We start from the raw sequence: 23,432 nt of genomic DNA, 5'->3' as shown, positions 1-23,432 counted from the left end.
ATATCGCGTTTCAAGATTCATTCAGACTTTTAATATCTACGTGTGAACCTGTATTAAATTAAAAGAAAAACAATATATATAGTTTATTAGAAGAGTTGTTTATTATATTATCTATAGGTGATATGGATAGTTTTGATAGCTAATGATCGACTATATTGTACCGGTACAATAATTTAGCATTACTCCATCGGTCTAACTTCCAGGTGAAGGACCATAAATGTTTGGAGATATTGTAACATATTAATTGTGAAACTGCATTATCAGGGGGAAATACTGAGAAAATATTTGAATTAAAAAGAAGTATAGTAATACAGTACACACTACAAAATCACGCTAGTTTGATTTCCTCACTTACGGTGGCGAGGCAAGAAAAGTTTTTTCTTTGATGAAGGGACTTTTTTTATCGAGATAATGACAAATATCCCAACCTCTAGGTACGCAACTGTTCGTAATACAAAACAGGGATAGGTTTCACTGGACTCACGTACCTGGCCTGCAACGATGGAACGGTAAAGAAAAAGAAATGCACTCTGGTTGTAGCATCGCTTTGCACTGTACGTTGTTGCAATCGATGACCATCCAAACGTTGGGAAAAAGAAAGGTGTTGGTCGATGATTCAACGGACACGTACGGCGGCTCAGTATCTCTTCTCTACTGCTCAGTGGATCTTGCACAGCGAAGAAGCTTCACTTGCAAAAAAGCCCCTTGAAGGAAGGATCCAAACGTTAGCAAAAGGGACATGACAAAGCCAAAAGCGGCAAAGGGCCCCTTTGATGCCTGGACCTACTTTTCAGCGAGCGTATCTATATTTTTATATTTTTTAAAATATACGAGTAGTGATAGGTTTGATGGATCATTGTATTTTTATCGTCTATCCATTGTATAAAGTTAGACTATATTTTTTCTTTTAAAAATATATTTAATATCTAATTATTTATCTTTCATATTTAGACGTCTAATATTTATCTTTATATATTTTAAAAATATATTTAATATTCTATTATTTACCTTTTGTATTTTTTAAATTGCTATAAGCCGAACGTATTCTACTACATGTGCAGTAAAGTTCACGCGGATGAGCGGTCCAGGGGCAAATCGGTAACTACCAACTGTAAGCCCGTGTCTTTTATTCCCGGCAAATTACTTCCCAGCTACACCCCTGAAAAATGTTCCCACTCAAACCCTCGCCAAGCTGTCCTCTTCCTCTTGCTCTCTCTCGAGCTGAAATCTCTGTCTCTCGACCTCACTCCAATCCAATCCAATCCCCAAACCCCTCCTCTTCACTACCTCAACTCTCCTTGCTGTCGCAATCATTCGTGGGGGAGCGCGCTTTAATCCGTCCCCGAATTCTGTGGCGCCCAGTCTCCCCACTCGGATTTCGCATCACCTCCTCCTCCGCTCCTCCCAGTTTCTTTCATTCTATATTGCCATCTTGGTCGCGTTGCTTCTTCCCGACCTCCGCGTCTCCGACCACTTGTTGGACTCGGTCCTATCCACCTGGTTTCCTCGCTTCCGTCGCCATTGCCGCTCCATCTCTGTGCTCACGCCGCCTGCTTCTTTGGACCGTTTCGGGCCTTGTCCCTGCCCGTCCGTGCAGCGACTGATCCCGAGCTCCAAATCTCGTCCTTGTTTTTCCCCAATCAAGAGCACAAGATTCTTGAACACGCTTTAATCCTAGTAGCCATAGATGAGGAGGCCGTCCTGACACTTCTTGGCCAGGTTCTCCGGCTGCTCTGCTCTTGAGCCCTACTGGTATGGGCTTCTTGATCTGGGCCTGCCTCCTCCAGCTGCTGTTCTTGGGATCCCCTCGAGTGGCGGCGCAGTCGCCGGCCAGGATCCTCGACGCAGCGCTGCAGGACTACGCGTACCGGGCATTCGTGCGCCCGCGCACTGGCATTGTCTACAACGCCACCTTGCCGGGCAACCTCACCGGCATTGCGGTCTCCGCACTCCGCCTGCGCAGCGGCAGCCTCCGGCGGAAAGGCTTCGCTCACTACCTCGAGTTCGGGCTGCCCACCGGCATCATCGTTCAGCCGTACGTCGAGCGGGCGGTGCTCGTGTACCAGAATCTGGGCAACTGGTCCGACCACTACTACCCGCTACCCGGGTACACCTACCTCGCGCCGGTGCTCGGGCTGCTGGTCTATGACGCGGCCAACTTGTCGGCTGTGGGATTGCAGGAGCTGAGCATCGTCGCGTCAGGGACTCCGATCTCTGTAAACTTCAGCAATGTCAGGCTGGTGCCGCCAGGGGCTCCAGCGCCGCGGTGTGTCTTGTTTGATTTGGATGGTGTGCCGCAGTTCCAGGATCTGGAGGCGACCAATGTGTGCGCGACGTATCGCCGAGGGCACTTATCCATAGTGGTGAACTCCAGTGAGATTGCTCCTGCTCCATCCGGCGTAGTTGCTCCACCAAGACCATCCCCGGGGGGTCGTGCCAAGGCATGGAAGATTGCTGCCGGTACGGTTGGGGCCGCCGTAGCGTTGGGGCTGTTGGCTTCGCTTTTGCTATGCTTGGTGAGGTATGAAAGGGATAAGAAGCTTGAGCTGATGGAACGGAATGCAGAGGTTGGGGAGACATTGCGGATGGCGCAGGTTGGCAAGACACAGGCACCTGTGGCGTTTGGGACACGGACGCAACCGGTGATTGAGAACGAGTACGCTGCATAGTGGATTTCTTTGGGTTTCTGCAGAGTTTTGGCAACATGAATAGATGGAATCACTCATCGGTTGGCTGAGGCAGCAAATGTTGGATATCACGAGGCCGGCACCATGAGCTTACCTTCTGCTCCATGGAGGTTTAACATATTCTTTTGGCGGGTTTGAGGAAGTTTCATTTTTTCCTTCTGCAGCAATGGCTATTGTTCATGTTCATAGTTGCGGTGTTCATGTGTGGGGGAGTTCCTTCCATCTCCTGGCAAGCAATGGAGGACCAATATTTTTCATGTCAGATTTGGAATCCTCAATTATTTTTTTCGGTTTGCTGTATTCAAAACAAAATGGGCTTGGTAAATAAGGCTGAGGTAATGTTCATTGCACATTGCACGGTTCTGTGTTGGGGGAATTCATTCATCAGGCTTCAGTCCAATTCCATTTTTGTGCCATTTGACTTCTGATGTTTAGGCACCAGTTAAGATCATGTACATGTTTACTTATTTAATTGCTGTGATAATTAGTCCGATTTGGAAAAAAAGAATCAATTTCATATGTATAATTTAGTGTCAATTCGTTGCTGAGTTTGTCTGTGTTTATTACTGTTTCAATGTTCATCAACCTTACTGATATTGGTTCGTGAAAGAGGAATCAATGGAGCTCCATTCTGTTTCTTTTGCTTCTAAACGTGCTTTAACATGTGTACTTACTCTCTGAAAGTCTAGGCTAGTTCGAGGCTTTTTGTAGTAAAATTGCATGAGAAAGCCCCTTGGGTCAACTACGATATGAAGATGAGAGGTGGACACAGCCTCAAGCCACTCACTTTCTGAGCAAGCAGTGTTCTTTTTATCTTTTAGGCTACCCTTGTTCCTCCATCTGCTGTTTCATTCAGGAAATCATGCGAGCACGAGTAACGTGAGAACTAATCGGTACTTGTGGTTTACAAATCAGTGGAGAAATGTGATTGCCAGTTCAAATTAGGTTGCCTGAAAATTCCCTTGAGTACTATAAATCAGTAGCACTTGCCCCCTTGCAAGCATGTGTATCTAGATTCTAGGGCAATTAGCTAGGCCTTGCACACACGTGAGCGGGATCTTGCATCCCACAATGGGACAGATTAGAGCAAGTGTGACATGCTGATAAAATGGGTGAATAACAGATTGAATAGCTAAAAGCCTAAAACGGGCAGAAGCTACGTGCTGGCTCACACCAGAATGATGCTTTGGGAGCTGGAAAAACAAGTGTCTTCCTGGTTTTCTTCCTCGGCTGGAGAATTCAGAACAAGGTAGAAGAATGGAAAAACAAGTGACTCCTGCGGTTGCCTTTGTTTCTTCACACGTTGTTACATGATGAATGGAGAAGAAGGTAGGAGTATGAGCTTGAGGAAATGGAGTAACTTTGCTGGTTTTGTTTGTGTGAGGCAGGCACAGCTTTTTGAAGCAGCAGCTGCTGCTGCTGCTGGCCCCTGCCTCTGGCATTGTAGCGGAATCTTTGCTGTCACAGCTCACAGCTCTTGTGCGCTGGCCTGGACCGGCCGCCCCATTAGGATCCTAGCTCTGGAATATACGTTTGTTATTCTAGCAGTGCTGTAGTGTAGTGTACTGGAGGGTTAAAGTAACTGTCGTTGGACTATGCAGTTTGTTTTCTGCTGATTAGTTACTGTGTGTCAGCTGACTCGTGAGCTCTGGAATATATCATCAGAACTGTTTCTATAGTACTGGAGGTACCAGCAGCGAAGAGAGAAATAGGTTTTACGTAGTAGTATTTTGGGGGCGCAGCTGATCTTAGTCAGTGAGTACCCATTTAATTTGACTGATTACGGGACGAGGCAGGTAATGTGGCCAGTGAGCGTGTTGAAATTTGAAGCTGAAAACAGTAAGCGCGTCTGTCCCTTGCTCTTACCAGTAAGAGAAAATGGATTACTGTCACCGGTGGTCCATGAGCTACTAGTTGTTTAATCAATCCACCCATTCATTCATTCATTCATTCATAAAGAACCCTTGATTTTGAAACCATGTACAGGTAGGAGTAGGTCGTCTTTGAATGGAGATTTGAGCTGATTTGGCGGACTACAAACTATTTCCTCTTATCCCAAATGGAAGTCCATTAGAAATTCGAATACGGTCTCTAACATGACGCTTTAACTAGAAATATCTATATAAATGTATTATATTAAATAAAAAGAGTTATATATTATGATAGTATCTTTCATTACAAATCTAGTAACATATCTAGTAATATATGTTAAGAATAATAACTTGTATTCTCAAGATGCCATGTGCTAAGAGTGTATATATATATATATATATATATATATATATATATATATATATATATATATATATATATGACAATATGCAAAGAACCCCTTATCAATACTATATCCTAACGGTGATGAAATCGGCGCCCTCTCGGAGCCTCTACTACTGTAGCAGTGGACTCTATGTATGTATATGTGTATATACGTACATATATACATATAGGTATACATGTATTGTATATATATATGTGTGTATTTTTTTTAGAAATTCTAGAAAAATGTCGAAATGAATATTAGTTACATTAATAAATCGGTTGAAAAAATCTAAAATGTAAATAAAAATATCTAAAACCCAAAAAAAATATGAAACAAATTTTATTAGGTTAGTATTACTTTCACCTACATGTTTAAAACTATGTGCATACATAAAAGTACTATTGTTTTCTCTATAATTAATTTAATGTGTTTAACATTAATAATTTCATAAATAAATATTGTAATGTACAAAATTTGTGAACTTAATTTTTTAGTCTTTTTTTATTGTACTCTAGACAGCAAAATAAAAACGAGTGTGGTGTAGACGCACTAATCAGACTAGTATGTTGCTATTTGCAGACTAGCTCCTTTGTTTTTTCTTGACTAAAAGGATGCGCTTGGGCCGATTCCGCCCTCGGGCTGCTACCCGTCGTAGACTCCTTGGGCTTTAACAAGTCTTTTCAGACATTCCAATCAAAAAGAAAATAAAGGGTTCCTATTCCCACTGCCAACGGCCATGTGTTGCCCGTCTTGGACCCCGAGCTGTAAAATGCTAAGTCCTGTAGGAGGATGTCTAGGAGGAAGGCTTGCGATGTGATTGCTCACAACGATATGACCTGGTTGTCCCCTCCTTTAGCTGGCCCCACATGTCATTGAATTAAAGAACCCATCAAAATGAGTTTGCGAACGGTAAGGAACTCGAGGATCTATATATGCAAGTTTTGTATTTTTTATTATATAGACTCAAAATTTAAATAAATAAAAAATTCACTTTTACCTAGCTAAGATAAGTAAAAAATAAATTAAATACAGACCTAAAACTACCCATTAGATAACCACTTGTATCTATAAATTTCATTCTTGACCGACCACCAAGTAAGACCTCGTTTGGAACATATAATTGGTTATGATTCTCTTCCGATTTGGTAGAATCGGTTGCCCAAACGGAGCAACACGAAACATTTCAGAGAATCAGGGTGAATCCTCGAAACGGGTGGAGAGACGTTTCACCCGATTCTTGCCTACCTTGCCCTCGTCGTGCGACCGGCCGTTGCCCACCGCGCTACTCGCTTGACCGTCGTGCTTGTCCGCTTGCCTGTCACCCTCTCGGGAGAGAGATGAATGGATAAGGGAGACAGATGAGAGAGTGAGATAAGGAGAGAGATATTATTGGTGTTAAAAGAAAAGTCAAATAAATATTATTTATATTAAAAAAATAGTCAAATAAAAATAAAAAATAGTATATCAACAAATGATAAAATGGTCAATTACACTATTATTCTTTCGGACTCTAGATAACTAATCAAACGGTTTTCTTATCTGAATCTAATCAACAGAAAAATATTTTCAAAAAAGAATCTAGAACTGAAATATTTCTAAAAGATCTAAATCCCTACCAAAACTCAAAAGTGCTAAAGCAAATATTGGGAACTCGTAACCGAGTTCACAGCTCCTATGCATGTAAACAAGACAGATAGAACGGCACCGACGCGGCAGCCTATCCAACCCTCCGGCCGGGCATTCTGAACCTCAACCAAAGGTAGCAGGCAAGCAGCCGATCAAGTGCCGACAGAGACGCGAACGTGCCTTCAGCACGATGGTAAGACGCTGGCGTTGTGCCGAATCCAGCCGGGCTTCAAGTCCGGCTGTCGCACGGGAGTTTCGATTTATTTCGGATTTCTTCAGCTTCTTCGGCGTGGTGCTACAGAAAGGATTACGACGTGCTCGTTGTCTACGGGATTCTTGATAGGTCCTGATGATCTTTGGATGGACGCTTTCTTCAAGCTGTGTGTAGTTGTAGGGCTAGTATGTGCGTACGTTAGGTGTGCGTGGAGTAGGTACGTGTGTGAGAGGTGAGTGCGCGCGTATTCATGTTCAGATACTACAGCTGTATTTAGTGGTGAAGAGTAAAAAAAAAAGCGCCGACAGAGACGGACGGCAACGGAAAAGCAGCGCCGAGAAAGAGTTTTTCTTTTCCCCTCCTTCACTGTGATGACATGACCGGTGACCTCTGCTTTACCTTTTATGGAGTTTCGTGCCCATTGCCCTCCTGGCGTTTGATCATCATGTCACGTTGCTCTCATCGTTCCGTTTGAAAGGTCGATGAACTTTGCACAGGGACCGTGTGTTTTTGTGATTAATGTTATAGCCAATGAGACTAATAAGGTTGGTTAGTATGCAAAAGTTTGGTGCTATGGATGTAAAATATAGATTTGGAGTTAAAAACATCTCAAATGAGTCAACATTAAAGTCAAAGAAGACTTTTATAAAGATACAATGATCTATTGTTTAGATAAGTGATCATTCTGTTGTGAATATTATTTATAGAGATAGGTTTTTTATCGTACTATAAAGAGGGGTATAAATTTAGTAGTTTGATCTAGTGTCTTTAGGTTAGTTACTTAGTAGTGATATATATTGGAAAAAATACAAAAATAGATAATATACGTCAACGTATTTGCGAAAATAGACAATATATTAGCGTATTTATAAATCTAGCACCTGTATTCAGCACCTTAAAATCCGAAAACTCAATTTCGATACCTCAAACTCCGAAAATACGTTGGGCCCACTGATTTCGGCACCTAAAGTGCCGAATACAGTACTGTTCACCATATTCAGCATCTCAAATACCAAAAATGCTATGTATTCAGCAAGTGGGGTGCCGAAAGGTGCCGAAAGCCATATTCGGCACCTCACTTGCCGAATACGGCTCTGCCGTGCGCGCGCTCCAGAGAAGCTAGCAAGCTACCGTAGAAGGAAGAAAGTAGTTAAAAATTTATGTTTTTTATTTGACTCATGAGTATAAAAATAGTCTAAAAATTTAAAACGTTTTCATGAGCAAAATAGAGGTCACTAGCAATCCATTTTAATTGGTTTGATCCAAAAAGTATGAGCCAATATTTAATTAAAATTCTCTAAATAAGCTAACTTTTATAAATTCTAGCAATTTTTAATGCCTCAAATAAATTCTCAAAAATCTAAAAAAATAACTAATATTCTTCTAATGTGATGTACTAATTTATAAAAATATTTCCAACCCTATGTTATTTGGTGAAAAAATAAGTTCCTTTATAATGATCCATTTATATGCATTCTTATCATTTCATATGATATTCTCTTTTTAATTCAATTTAAATAAAAATAAACGCATACATTCTCTTTTAATTTATTTCATGTGATATTCTCTTTTGTGGAGGATGACCGCCCTTGTTGTCATAGCTGGAGTGGTGTGAAGATACACGGCTGAGGAGATGAAAAGCATGACAAGGCAAGAGTATGTTGCACACTTGCGAAGGTGTTTCGATCTACCGAGGAGTGACAAGTTTTGGTTGGGCACATTTTGCTTTCTTAGTGCAGACAATAAAGGTGTATGAAAAAACAATCTCAATATATTCATGTTGACTGCATCACACGAGAAGAATATTAGCACATCTTATCGTCAAATATACTGGGTGAGCTTGAAATGATAAAAGAGAATATCACATGAAATGAATTAAAAAGAGAATGTCACATGAAATGAATTAAAAGAGAATGTATGCGTTTATTTTTATTTAAATTGAATTAAAAAGAGAATATCATATGAAATGATAAGAATGCATATAAATGGATCATTATAAAGGAACTTATTTTTTTACCAAATAACATAGGGTGAGAAACATTTTTATAAATTAGTACATCATATTAGAAGAATATTAGTGACTTTTTCTAGATTTTTGAGAATTTATTTGAGGCATTAAAAATTGCTAGAATTTATAAAAGTTAGCTTATTTAGAGAATTTTAATTAAATATTGGCTCATGCTTTTTGGATCAAACCAATTAAAATGGATTGCTAGTGACCTCTATTTTACTCATGAAAACGTTTAGAATTTTTAGACTATTTTTATACTCCCAAATAAAATCGTGAGTTAAATAAAAAATATGAATTTTTAACTACTTTCTTCCTTCTACTGTAGCTTGCTAGCTTCTCTGGAGCGCGCGCACGACAGAGCCGTAGAGGTGCCGAATACGGCTTTCGGCACCTCACTTGCCGAATACATAGCGTTTTTAGTATTTGAGGTGCCGAATACGGTGAACAGTGCCGTATTCGGTACTTTAGGTGCTGAAATCAGTGGGCCCGACGTATTTTCGGAGTTTGAGGTATCGAAATTGAGTTTTCGAATTTTAAGGTGCTGAATACAGGTGTTAGATTTACAAATACGCCGATATGTTATCTATTTTCGCAAATACGCTGACGTATGTTGTCTATTTTTGTATTTTAGCCATACATATTAGATTTGACTAGCCCTAATATACCAGTTGAAGATCTAAGACATCGAAGAAGAAGAAGAAGCTATATATTGAAATTGGAACAAAGTTTTGGCTAAATTGGACAAGTCCCTGTCGAAATGTACTCACCAAAAACTTCACCAGATGATTCGATGATCACCGAAAGGTTACACTGGAACAAATTTCTATAATGGGTCCAAGTGAAGAAATCCAGACACGATATTCACTTAAAGCTTCACCAAATGATCCGATGATCACCAAAAGCTTCACTAGAAAATTTTTACAGTAAATGTTTGCTCAGCTTGGAGTTGGCGAGATATACTTACCGGATGTTTCGATGTGTGCATCAAAAGATTGAGAAATCATATGGTGACATGGCAGTAGATTCCAACGGGAAATATGCTCACAGAAATATCCGGTATTCACAGTTTTCTATGTTCTAGAGGTAACATCTAAATTTGGGAGTTTAGGCTGTAAATAGACCACTCTAGTTGGTCATTTGAGGGTGTTAGAGCTCAAGAGCATACGCATACACTTAGAGAGGAGTTCTTGCTACAAAAGTTGAGCACATTGAAGACTAAGGTAATTAGCATAAGATTAAAGACTTAATTAGTGCTAGTTTAGGTCTAGTGTGCATCTAGCTAGGTAATTAGTCTAGAGTTAGATCAAGTGAGCAACCTATACTTATTACTATTGGTGCTTGCCGACACCTAGATGACTTGATGATGTTCTTGTCTTATGAGATCCTCCTAGAAAGTTATTGAGTGGACACAAGCTTTGTGAGTGGGAGAAGTGGCATGTACCAGAGTGGTGAAGAATTACTATAGTAAAGACAGCGGTGAGATCCGTGAGAGATCTAGTAGGATACATATTTGCGAGTAGGGAGCTTTAACAGTTATCTACAGAGTTATTCGAACATAGAGCTTAGCTCTTGTAAGAGGCTTCAATATAGACTAGCGGTGGATGGCAATCCACTGATACCATAAGAAAAGTCATTGTGCTAAGTATTTGTATTCTCTCTACCTTTACATTTCACACTTATTTCTTATACATACTATTTCGGATTAACTTTTTCTAGAATCACCATGTATACTTGGTAGGATTAGTTTATAGGGCGCAAGTTGTTATTTTGGTAGAGTAAAAACATTAGATAAATTTAAAGCTCATTTAGATTAAAATTAAATTAAATTTACCCTGTAGTTTTTAACTTTAGTTTTAATGACTCTAATTCACTCATCTCGTTATTAATGCGCTGACCTCTGCCATGCGCCAACTCAACTCGAGCCTGCCACTGTGACTGTGAGTCAGCTCTAAAACGGTACCGACCTAAATTCAAGAAATCAAGCACCATTCATCTGAAGGTCAAAATTAATTACAAGTTGACCGTGTTTAGTTAGTGCTTTCAAAAGTTAATGCATGCTACCAGACATGCAGATGGATATCTACCCTAAAACCTGAGAAACAGAGGGTTCAATTGGATTGAGTCCTAGCTAACTCCATTAATCTGTTGGCTCTCTAAAAGTTTGGCGCAGGAATCGAAGGCCCGTGTTTCGCTCATGGTTGGGGAGAAAGAAACTAAGCGTTGGGAGGCTGGTATCGCTGAAACTAGTCTCAACAACTTATTTTAAGGTGATATTTTTATTGTGAAGGAATTTTTGTTTTCTTCAGTGTTACAATAGTTTCTCTTCACGGTAGGATTTTTAGGTCATTTTTTCAGGATAGAATTTTTTCTTATTTCCTTTCGCAATTCCTCTCAAAAGGAAGCTATTGAAAATAAGAGAAAATAAAGGAAATGAAAACAGGGAATGAAATTGGAAAGGAAACGAAATGAAGAGAATATAATTAAAGATGATCTAACTATTGGTGTCTATCCAAAAGCACAAGGTCAACACCAATTTTTTCAGCGGGAGGAGCGCAGGCGTCAATCCAAACACGCCCTCTCCGCGAAGATCAGCACGCTGATTCACAAGCGATACTTGGAAGCACTCAGCAACAAAACACAGCTCAAAGCCTTTACCACTGCCTTTTTTTCTCATCTTTGATCCGTGAAACAGAAAGGGAGAAAAACAAAGCTTGGACTAACAGCACGCATGAACGCCATTGAGTGCATCATAATGAACCCGGATATTCTTATTCGTCAATCGGGTGACGGAGAGTTTTTGCACGAACCACACACAATAAGGCTCAGCCTACCTGATTTGTCAACGAAATGATCGATCTGATCAGTCACGACCTTGCTTGGATCTTATTCTGCTCATCAAGACAGCAAAGCCACTCTTGTGCTTCTCTGGCGATGGACCAAAGCTCTCATCTCTTCTCTGCTAAAGTGAGGGGGAAAGCCACGGGTGGACTCTCTCACACTCGGTGGACAAGCAAGGCAGCCACAGCCCAAGCTGCTGCATCAAAATCATTTCTGGTGCAGGTATGTCTAAAAGAAGTGTATAATCGTAGCACTGCAGTGACATAAGTAGAAGAAAATGATAGGTAAGGGCGTGCAGTATCGAGAGAGGAAATTAAGCAAAGGCAGACGGCTGGTCCAGATGTTGTTGTGCATAGGCAAACGGTAGAGGTTAAAGGTTTAGCTGACATAGGGAAGGAAAATTGAAGAAATCATTATTGAGCTTGAGAACATGGACCGTAACATAATCCGTGAGGAAGAAGCTTTATTGGAATCTGTAAATATAGGGAATGATGATGGTGATGATGAAAACGACGAGTCCTCTAATATTATCATCCCAGATGAATGGAACATGCCTGACAAAGCGAAGATGCAAGTTATAGAGAACCATGATTCCCCTTTGAAATATGATTTACCTTAACCAGGTCTCCCCTAATCGGTCTGAAATAAATGATGCAGTGACATGGTGGACAGTGACATCACATAGAAAAGTACAGTGTTAAGTACAAAATTTTTGGATGTAGCTTTTATGTTCATGCATATAATTCCAAGTATTCGACCTATTGGGTAGCTTCTAGAGTGGTTCAACATAATTGTAAGCTGCAAAACGTTGATCGAAAGCACGACAACGTCACTGATGCACTAGTTGCAAATGAATTATTCATTAAGATTATTCAGAAGTAGGACATAGAATACTCATTCATCCAACGAGTAATATTACGATATTTCAATATAAGATTATTTATTAAAAGGCTTGACGTACCAAGAAAAAAGCGTTAGAGAAACGGTGAGATACCTATGATGCTTCTTATTACAATCTACCTGTGCGTTTGATATTACGAAGGAAAGAAACCATGACCCATACATCACTTTCAAGTAGACAGAAATTAATGAAAATAAGCTTAGGATTGGACGTACGAGGCTTTTACAGAGTAGCAGAGACAGGGCCAAGGTGATACATGTGAGTATGATGCACAATAATACATGCTAATCCCTGGCCCTAAAGAACACTGTGCTGGTAAAGAAAAGGGTAAATATTAAATTGTGAAATGAAGTTCCGTCCTTCCATCATGCACCTACCTAATTTCATTTCAACAATATCCTTATAAAACTGATGTACTTTCTTGTTTGCACGCAAACTGTTGTTTGTTCCTTTATATACCATGAGTTGGTTGTCTAGCATGAAATTGTTTGAAATGAAAATTCTATTGTCCATGATCTGTGAACATTGCAGGTAGCAGATGTCCAATAGTTCTCTCATGTGATTGTTGTTATCAAATAAAACGGAGAAATATGTGCTTCCTTACCACTTATGTAGTTTATGGAAAACAAGTACTTAGTGATGTCAGAAGTTTGCTTCCTTACTACTTTTGTACATTATGAAAAAAGGAACTCTTAAAAAGCCTCTATTATATTAACAAGGACTGGCCAAGATTATGTAGATCTCAGTCCTCTGTGCAGTCAAATCCGAAGTGCCATCTATATTCTTCTCTTTTTCCGGATGACATGTAAGCATATCTAAATTGGAAATTATAAAGGCTCTGACTTGAGTTACTTGTTCAAACAATTGAAGGGAAGTGTTACCACTGAACATGTTTTACCTGCACCCTTAAACCATTTATGCAGATGTACCTTGAAGATTCAGAGAAGCATGTTTCACGAAGGTGAGATCCTAAATCTGGTGATGATTATTGTGTGTGCGTGATGTTACAAGAATTTGGGCTAGCTCACTTTGTAGCTTTGTGCATAAGCATCATAGAGATTTGACTATCAATTTAAAGAGCTGTTCTGGTGCTGAGAAGAAGGGGCTGTGATCCGTGTCTATGACCAAAACCTCACTGGGTGGCCATTTCTTGACCATGGAATCTTGCTGTTGAGGGCTCAACATGTGGTCACGCTCTGTCTTTATGAAAACCCGTTTGATTCGATTCAATCTCTCGTCATCTCCATCGAAGCTTGCAGTACTGATAGAGGTTGCAGGCCACGGACGCAGCAGCATTGAAGCAAGGACCGATTCCTACCAGGTAAAAATAAGTACGTATAAGTAAATTTTGCATCATTATTTGCTTCTCATTGGAGCATGATGTTTAGTTATTCAGGACATAACTGGTCAAGAAATATGAATGGGAAATAATAAACAATATCCTTTTAGAAGTTATATAATAGACTATAATAATATTATGTTCAGATTTAGATGATATAATCAATACAGTCTAATAAATAGAGTGGATTTGGTGAGCACATGCCCACATATGTAAACTATGCACGGTTGCACTGTGAGATGGTTTTCCATTCTTGATTCAATGTTTCGCAATTCCAAGGCACATTTCATACAATATAAATGTATTATTACCTCTTCAGGGCTTTGTTGGGATAGTCGATCACGCTGGAATTCTGGTCTTAAGGCAACAGATGTTGGAGGATCATCTGCTCCTGCACCGAGTGTCAACTCAACCTCGTTTAGGGGCAAAGTTGGTAACCCCTGTTACACATTAACATGCAGAGGATGTAGTTAGTCATACATAGTGTTACAAGTCTATAATGATGAAATAAATAACAGAACGTTAAAAAATATATCGTGAATTAAGGTAAGTTGACATAATTATTCTAGAGTTCTTCCAAATTCCCCGCACTTTCTGTTTCATGTCTATAATACAAATGGCTATACTGAGAACGAGCCAGTTTTTTTTCTTTAGGAAATATTAGGTGCCTGGTTGACAGTATCCACCATATTTACCCTACCTTTTATCATACACATTTTAGCTACTAAAGCTGAGTTATTACATTTTTTCAAAGAAAATATTAATGGCTACATTCTTTATATTTGTAGTGTATGTATATGTTTGTTTGCTGTATAGTTTGTCAGTTATATTCTCATCAGTTGCTAGGTGGCTTATGCTTTATGAAGAGAAGAAAGAGAAGCTTAAAAAAATTACATCTTTCTTATCTTCGTCAGTTTGAAATCCAAATGGTAGCATTGTAGCTGCCACAAAAAATGCTTGCCTGATCCTGTCAACAAATTCATGCATTGCATGAATCACACTCAGCCCTCCAGCACCATGTCCAACTAGAATAATCTGAAATAAGATTGAAATGACTTAACACGTAAACCAAATCTCCCTTCATATGTCCATATTCTTCACAATTTTGAGCATTGCTCGTTAACTACCTTCAGAATTATTTTTTTCTTTGAAAGATCACGGTGAGATAGAGCTCGAGTCGAGCATATATTAAAAAGAAATAGCATAAGACATTTTCTGCTGGTCATTTCCATTGCAAGACATAGTACTGACATTATAGGTTGAGCCAAGATGTTCCTTAATACAAATCACTGGACAAAAAGGAGGAAGAAATGAGCCTATGCATGTACCTTTTCCCCCTCTGGCAAGTCCGAGATGAGGTCTATGAGCGGCTTGTCGTACTGCTTGAATGACCGAACGGTGTTGGGGTCGGTAGGGTCAACGCCACATCCGGCAAGATCAATGCATGTGACACGGTAGCCGGAGCTCTCAAGAAGCCAGCGGAGTTTGAACCAGCACCAGCCTCCTTGACCTTCACCATGAACAAGCACAAAGTGTTCCCTTGCCATGCCCATTTAGTCTGACCTCTGGCTATTAATCTAAATTTGCTACCACGGATGGAATAGAACTACCTGATGGACATCCAGCAGGGGGGGACTGCATTTCCGTGACCAATTCCATATGTCAAACCGAGCAGATATCCAGTTAATTCTATTTTAAATAGGGGGTCTTAGGAGACGCCTACATTTCTGGCATGCAAAATGGCTGAAAATGGTAGATGATGCAGGATATAGCGTGTGGATGAGCTAGTTTCTCTCCTTGCATTGTGTGTGGCTTTTGGCCTTCTTTACTTGATGGATTTTTTCTTCTTTTGATTTATTGCTATCTTGCTTCATTGCTGATTGCTTGTTGGCGTATCAAGAGCTCAAACATAATGCATTCATTACAAAAGATCTACTGCAGACAGACGATGCAGACATGCGCTTATAACCTTTCACCGTGATGTGTACTAATCTGATTTGCATTTCAACTTCTGTTTTTTTCTTGTTGGAGAATTAACAACACCCTATCTATAAATGATTACTTAATTGGTATATAGCATCAAACAGTGAACAGTTGAAGCCTCCGCTGGCATTGGGAATATGGTACACTAGCTCTCACAAGAACTTGAGGATCAGCTCGAGGAAGCGCTCTGGTGCAGAGAAGAAAGGGTTGTGGTCTGTGTCCATAACCGTCACCTCACTGGGTGGCGACCGGCGGATCATAATTCATAGCCTCCTGCTGCTCCGGCTTCACCATGTGGTCGTGTGCCGTCTTTATGTACACGCGGCGCACCTTGTTCACAGCACTCCAAATGCCATCACTGTCGCGGCCAAACTTGGCAGTGATCAACGTGGCTAGCCATGGTCTCAGCAGGATGGAGGCAAGTGTGGCGTCCTGAACAAATGCTAACAGTAAGGGTTTTCGAAATATGATCCACAAATGATTCGCTGCTGCAATTCATTAACTTATGTTGTAATAGTGTACCTCATGCGGGCTCTTTTGATACAGGATTGCGTTCCGATACTCCTTTCTCAGTGCCACCCTTGCAGGGGGATGGTCATGCCCTAGACCAAATTTCAGGTTATACACATCACCAACCTCGGGTAAATCAGGTACGCCCTGTTGATTTTCAATGAAAGTTTTAGAAATTGATACTATTGTTACCAGACATAAGAGGGATACTTGAATAAAGTTGTGACAAGAGGGCAGTCAGGCACAGTGGAAACTGAATCACATCTTTGATGTCTTGTTCTGTTTGGTAGCCAAACGGTAGCATGGTTGCTGCTATGAAGATGACTTGTTTAATCTTGTCTGCGAACAAATGCATTGCGTGGGTCAGGCAACACAGCGCAGGAGGGCTATGGGCCTAGCCATGGTATGGGCTTTGTATTCAACACCATAGTTTAGATTGGATTTTATACACTGATGCTGGATCATCCTTGAAAAAAGGTTGGTGCTGGATTAGTGGCCGGCCGGAGTGAGCGACAGCAACATCGCTGTCTCCTCAGAAGTTGGACTTCTGTAAGCTTGTGGATCGCTGATTGCAGAAGCTCGCTGCATCCAAAGATCCAAATATTTTGCAGTCTGCGTCATAGTTTTAATTTATCACTAATTGTTGCAAAACGTCATGCTAATAGATGTACTATTGCTGGCTCGTTAAAAAAGCACTGTTACTGACTGAAACTATTTCCTCCTGAAGCAAATAACCTGGAGTGGATGGTGAAGTGTCACACTCATGAACAATGGGGGGATGTTAGTGATGAGACATGAACGATGCAGCCGACAGATTCTTCTGCAACTGCTCTTAATTATGTGTCGGCAACAACCAAATTATCTCTTCAGTACTTCATTTATATCGTTTAAGCCTAGGTTGTTACTCCATAGTTTCTGAAACACGTTGGAATTGTAGATAGGCTTCCATTTGGTGAAAAGATGAATGGCCAAATGGACTCACACTTCGAATCAAATGAGGCATTATACAGTTCCAGCAATCTCAGTTATCAGTTTTAAAGAAAGAACATATTTGTACCTAGCACCAAAGAACAAATTTCGTCAGAATGGACACCTTAATCATAAATAATACCTGATGAAATGGTACTACATGTATTACTAGTCAAACACTATAAAATCTGGAGGAATTTTCCTTTTGTGATTTTGACCTGGACAGAGACATGAAATGTCCCATATGTGCAACTTGCAAGGTGAAAGAGAACCCCTCCCTGCTGCCCCTGCCTTGCATCTCTCTCCCCCTCAGTCTCCTCTCTTTCTTCTCCTCCCTTCCTTCCTCAATCCTTCCTTCCTCGATTCCTCCTCTTACTCCTAGCAGTTGCAGACAGACCAACAGCCTTGACCTGGCCATTAATGCCATGAAGAGGACGTGTTCTGAGGTGGTGCTTTCCGTCGACTGCCTGCGGGAATGGAAGAGTCTCCCCCCTTTTTTGCCTTCCCTTTGTGTCTTGGCCCCGTTGATAGATTGAGCACTTGATCGCAATCATTTTGAGTTCCTCCTTAGTTCTAAGGGGGCACAGGGAGGAGGCCAAGGGGAAATAAACCAATTGGGAGATCAGTATCACGGGATGATCTTGAGGATCATGCTCTGCGTGAAAGAGAAAAAAGGTTCATTTTCCCCCTTCCTGCCTCTTGAATAGAGTTCTAGATTTCCCCCCAGCCGTAGTTCATAGATCTGCAAGACCTCCGAGACTTATCAATGTGCATGCTTCTTGTCATGATTGATGGGTTCGGTGGCAAATATTTTATCTTCAGCTTAAAAAAATCTAGAGTTGTCGTGGACTAATTGAGTCCCAGAACAATTGTTTCGTCTATTTTCTTCTGTCCTTGATAATTTATTCTATGATGCATGGTCTTGCTGATTATTAATATTTAATAGGATAATTGGTACTCTCGAGAGAGTAGCCACGCAGTGGAAGATAACTCTGGTGGTTTTGTTTATCAACAGGGGATTGATGCCATTTAATCGAAGTGCATCTAGCCTCTGTAATTGAGAGATTGGGGGAAGATAATGACCATGGAAGCTCCGGTTTGTTAAATGTCCGAGATGCCTCCAGCTTCTTGTCAAATACCCATCCATTCCTGTTTACCAGTGTGGCGGCTGTGGTATTGTTCTCAGAGGTACAAATCATATGATCTATCTCCCATTCACTAACTCACAAATATTTCTTTGTTCCGAGCTACAATTTGTAATATCAAATGTCTGATGCAGCAAAAAATCGAGTCATGCCTATAGCACAAGCTGGTCCAAAATCTGATGAACACAATCATTTTCCAAGTAGCCTGAAAGGATCCCCTCAGAATAACAAATTAGTTTGCTCGGGTGAACAGACAAATATCTCCTCTGTTGATCAGACTCATGAAGCCACGGCTGATGGAATCATTTCCTCCACTATCAACAATACCAACTCATGCGAGGGCACAATTCAAGAAAGAACAATTTCGGTAGCAGTGAGTGTAACCCCTGCTGAGCATCAGAATGAGGAAACACGTTCCTTAATTGATGAGAATACTCAAAAGCCTGGGGTTGCAGTCAAAGAGATACATGGCAAAGGCACTGGAGCTAATTCTAGTTCCAATTTGACCGAAGAGTTAAAGAATCTTGACACAAATGAAGATGCAAATGGAGGCAAAGTAGATATTTTTGGCACTAGTGAAGTGGACACACTGTATGAGAAAACTAAGGTTGTTTAGAGGGAGGAGAGGCTGCACACGTATGAAGGTATGCACGTTGAATCTCATGAAACTCTGATTGAAGAGTTGGAGAGGTCTCTATCATTTAGTAGTGAGGATGAAGACTTTTTAGATTAACCAGAAAACAACAGGCTTGGTGATGCTCTACGTCATCAAATGGGTAGCTGCAGATTTATGTTAGGAGGGAAAATGAATTATGCCTCTCGAAGTGATCCTTATGGTCGATTGATTGAAGAACTGGAGATGTCTTTTAGTGATGCAGAAGAACCAATGGAGCAGCATCATGTGGTTACAGACAGGTTTTATAGGAATGAGCATGCTAAGAATCCGCATGCCCCGGATGCTGAAAGTGCACATCCATGTGAAGGAAGCGTCTCTTCATTTGACGATGGACATCTCAAATTCGATCTAGCTTTTCATCAAGAAAACAGGCTAATGGATAATGGCAATAAAGCAAAGGAAGAGTCGCATATTGAAGATGACAGTACTGCCAACTCTCTTCATAGGGATGAGCATACTGTGGTCACAGATAAGGACATCACAGAGGGATTTTATGAGGATGAAAATGGAAAGGATTGGCAGCCTGTGGACACGGAAAGTGCACAACCATGTGAAGGGAGCATCACTTCATTCGATGATGGCAATATCAAATTTAAGCAAAGTTTTCAACAAGATGACCCAAAAGTAGATGACACTCATGAAGTGAAGGGGGATGTATGGAAGATGACATTGTGACCAACTGTGTTCATGGTAATGAGAATTTTGTGTTTGCAAATGAGGACATTGTAGGGAGAGTTCACGGGAATGAAGAGCTAACAGTTGATGGCACTGGAGAAATTGAAGAGTGCAATACGGAAGATGACAATACAGCTAAGTTAGTTCATGGGAATGATAATGTTGTAGTTGCAGATGAGGATTTTGCAAAGAGAGTTCGTGAGAACGTTGTAGTTGCAGATGAGGACATTGCAGAGAGAGCTCATGAGAATGAGCACGGTAAGGATCAGCAATCCCTGGAAGGTAAAACAAAAAATCTATTTGAAGGAAGCATCTCTTCGTTCAATGCTGGAGATATCAAATCTGAACAAAGTTTTCAACAAATGGAGCTAACAGCTGATGGCACTAATGAAAAGGAAGAGAATGTTATGGAAGATGGCAATACGACCAACTGTGGTCAAGCAGACAGTAAAGCTGTTGCTAGGTTTTCAAGCTTGCCAAGTAATAGGACTCAATGCAAGTTAACTAGCTAGGCTCTACAGATATAGACCTAGTCAACTTCGTCAGGGACTGTCACTTGATTCTGAAGACTTTAAGTCATTCCAGAACTTTATTGAGTCGCAAATGGATGGTACCTCAAGTTCTCTTTCAAGTGGGTCTCCTAGTCAAGGGGATTTGGTGCACAGAACGTCTAACAAGTTCAATCACATTGTTAGACACGAGCGTCTCAAAAAGATGGATGAACTAAGAGATCGGCTAAGTAGGCTTTCTAGCCAGAAAGGCTTGGAAAAAGGTATCAGAGGAGAGGCCTAGAGTACCAGCAACAATCCAATAGGTACGATGTTGAGCAGCATCTTCAAAGTGTTGATGTTGATCCCATTCCAAATTCCTGTGCTCTAGAATGCTATTGTGGTCATGGAAGGCCACCAAGGTACCAACCACCAATTCCTTTTTCTCCAACCCGTACATACACACACTGCCATTTTAGACATGCCTATGAGTGCATACTACACAATTACGACGCATGGGAGTTCAGTTCATATTACCAGTCCTCATACTCTGAAAGCACAATTCTTGACCACGAGTCACTTAAGTCGAGTTACAAAGAGCAGAAACATGTGGTGCGAAAGCATATTTTGCGGCCTCTGTCAGGCGATTCACCATTCACTATCTGCAACAGTTGTTTCAATTTGGTTCAAACGCCATCATATATCTACATATCAAAAGCAAAGATTGGCAAAATGCAATGCGGTCAATGCTCCAAGGTTCTTGTTTTGTCATTTCCTGCAGGATATCATGCAGATGCAAAGATCAGCAAGGATGTGGCACAACAATCAAACAAGCCTGATTATAGCATAGTCTCTAAGAATATGAATGCTGCTTCCCATTCTACTGAGTGCCTAACAGGTTACCCTGTTAGTGTAAATGAAGAATATGGAGCCTCCTTCACAAGAAGCTTATCTACTCAAGCTGGATCAAGCCTTGCTGCCACACAAAGTGGCAAGAAGGAATCTGACTCGGCACTTCACCGACTCATGGGGTATGATTCAGCAAGCCAGTTGTTATGTCACAGTAGAGTGTTTGAAGATGGATATGAGATCTTCGAGTCAATGGTACCTGTTTCCAGTAGAGTATCCAGAAGAAAGAACATGTGAGGTTTTGCTCTGAGATGTAAAACCTTTGGTCCTGTGCAAGTAGGATAGGAAGGCTAAACGATTTTAGAGTATGGTTCAACCGTACAAGTCTTTCTTATGATATGAAGACAAGATGTCAGCTTGCCAAGTTTTGTTAGTTTTTCAGAGAAATTGGAATTATTTTAGTATTTTAGTTTGTCAAATTCTTTAGTTGTGGTGTATAGACACTGTTTATTCTTGTTGTAAATTTGTCCATATCTGATGATATAACGGCAATTGTTGATACCACACTGTTGGCATATGACGTATCTCCTGGTCAAAATTGATCATATCGTTCCCTTTTCTCTTTGTGGATTAATTCTTTTGTGTAGTCTTTTCTCTTTTTAGGTTGCTCTTTTCTCGGCAGCCGTCCATTCGTTGGAAGCGCGCCTAGCCTTTAGGGCTTGCACAGTGCTTTGTTGTTTTGTAACCTGGCTTTCTAATAAAGTTTTTCTTTTACAGTAGGGGAAGCCTCTACTGTAGTCCTTCAAAAAAAATCATGGAGATGGTATACTAATAAGTTCAGACCATATCAGTCATTTAGATATGACTACTACAACTCGAAATCAGACTAAGAAATGAGAATTCTAGACATTTGATTGACACTAACATAGCTCTTCCTATTGATGTCTACCTTCGTTTTCTTTTGTTCCAAAATTGACAATGGCATGCTAACAGAACCAATCAGGTTGCACATTATTTCTGTCAGCGCGCACAACATGTCAGCATGTGCACATGTGGTGAAGGTGACTATCCAATCACTGTGTATGTGTGAGGTGGGCTGGAGGTGAAGCTACCCTTCCATATGCCTTGTCTGTATTGACATGCATGATTTCTCTCATGATCGCAATAGACAAAGTTGCCACAAGTTGCTATATGTTGGATCTGATTTTAGTGTCAGGTGTTAAAGGCTGTGGACAAGCTAATACAACCATTCCTGATGTGCTGGAAAAGCTAGTTGATGTCCTCATGATCTTCTTGTTCTCCAAGTGTTTTGTTAGATTCCTTCCTGCTGTTGTTTTCAGGCTTAATAGTGGTCACATAACTAACATTATTCTATTTCTACGCAATGGGTTCTTTATGTGCACAATGTGTACTCTGTGAAAAGAAGGTGAAATTTGAAGGGATCTCTTTCTAGTTTTTTTCCTTTGGTTTGGTGCACAATGTGAACTGATGAGTGATAACCATAACTTATTATAGTTGCAGATTCTTCGCTACTCTCTGACTAGACGAACAACATGTTTAGGCTTTGCTTATAGTTGCTGAAGCATTCGTCTTTCAGAGACAAGTAATTTCAACTTCGCTGAGCAGGCCTTTGAGGTCACTGAAAATAAAGCGATTTTTTTATTTATATATTTTTATTTTTTAATATTTATAAAACTATATGTCCATTTCAAAATACTGCATATATAGACTACCGTCATCCGTTGAAATGATGACACCGTCCATTCAACGGGACGACATCTTGTGAGACCCTTTGTTATGTATGGTATTACTTATCAGAGAAGGAAGGCTAATAATCAGTAAGGAATTCGGTCAATGATTCAAATTAAGTCTGTATCAGATTAGAAGTCTAAAGATAAGTCAAGTTCAGTTTATTTTTTAGGAAAGTCCACATTGCATTAGAAGTAGAGTCCATTACGGACTAGTCATCAAAGGCTGCTATATAAGCAAGCCTATTCCTGTACAATGGAGATAGGCAATAAACTAAAGTTTAGTCTTCCCTTACCTCTCTCCCTCTCCTTCCTGCGCCGGCAATGACGCCTACCCGCCAACCTCTGGTTGGTCCTCAAGCTCCCCCGGGCCTGGGCTACGCCCTAAGATCCAGTGGCTCTAACAACTTGGTAACCGAATGGCCTACTCCATGAATGGTGCGCCATCTTCGCGGGTTCTTGGGATTAGCAGGGTATTACAGTAAATTTATCCAAAATTTTGGTATGATTGCT

General features: G+C 40.6%; 3 protein-coding genes and 1 pseudogene across 3 annotated transcripts; 2 read left to right on the top strand and 2 right to left on the bottom strand.

The window, feature by feature from the left end:
* The first annotated feature begins 1,169 nt into the window (after positions 1 to 1,169).
* Positions 1,170 to 3,324, top strand: LOC133901093 (uncharacterized). The gene has a single exon (XM_062342384.1). It carries the CDS (start codon positions 1,755 to 1,757, stop codon positions 2,667 to 2,669), a length of 915 nt encoding a protein of 304 aa, XP_062198368.1. The 5' UTR covers positions 1,170 to 1,754; the 3' UTR covers positions 2,670 to 3,324.
* A 10,263-nt stretch (positions 3,325 to 13,587) lies between these two features.
* Positions 13,588 to 15,468, bottom strand: LOC133899877 (methylesterase 17-like). Its single transcript, XM_062340908.1, has 4 exons — positions 15,205 to 15,468; positions 14,771 to 14,911; positions 14,188 to 14,316; positions 13,588 to 13,851 (listed from the first exon to the last, which is right to left on the bottom strand). The coding sequence occupies exons 1-4, from the start codon at positions 15,427 to 15,429 to the stop codon at positions 13,588 to 13,590; spliced, it is 759 nt and encodes a 252-aa protein (XP_062196892.1). The 5' UTR covers positions 15,430 to 15,468.
* A 543-nt stretch (positions 15,469 to 16,011) lies between these two features.
* Positions 16,012 to 16,990, bottom strand: LOC133900305 (methylesterase 17-like). The gene is given in 5 exon segments (XM_062341395.1): positions 16,012 to 16,125; positions 16,127 to 16,291; positions 16,382 to 16,516; positions 16,632 to 16,763; positions 16,871 to 16,990. Coding segments are annotated over 5 exon segments (666 nt in total).
* A 149-nt stretch (positions 16,991 to 17,139) lies between these two features.
* LOC133900304 (uncharacterized) lies at positions 17,140 to 21,748 on the top strand (annotated as a pseudogene).
* The last annotated feature ends 1,684 nt before the right edge of the window (positions 21,749 to 23,432 follow it).

This window comes from Phragmites australis, chromosome 19 (genome assembly GCF_958298935.1).
Source record: "Phragmites australis chromosome 19, lpPhrAust1.1, whole genome shotgun sequence".
Lineage (NCBI taxonomy): Eukaryota > Viridiplantae > Streptophyta > Magnoliopsida > Poales > Poaceae > Phragmites > Phragmites australis.
This window is presented reverse-complemented; position numbering and strand designations above follow the sequence as displayed.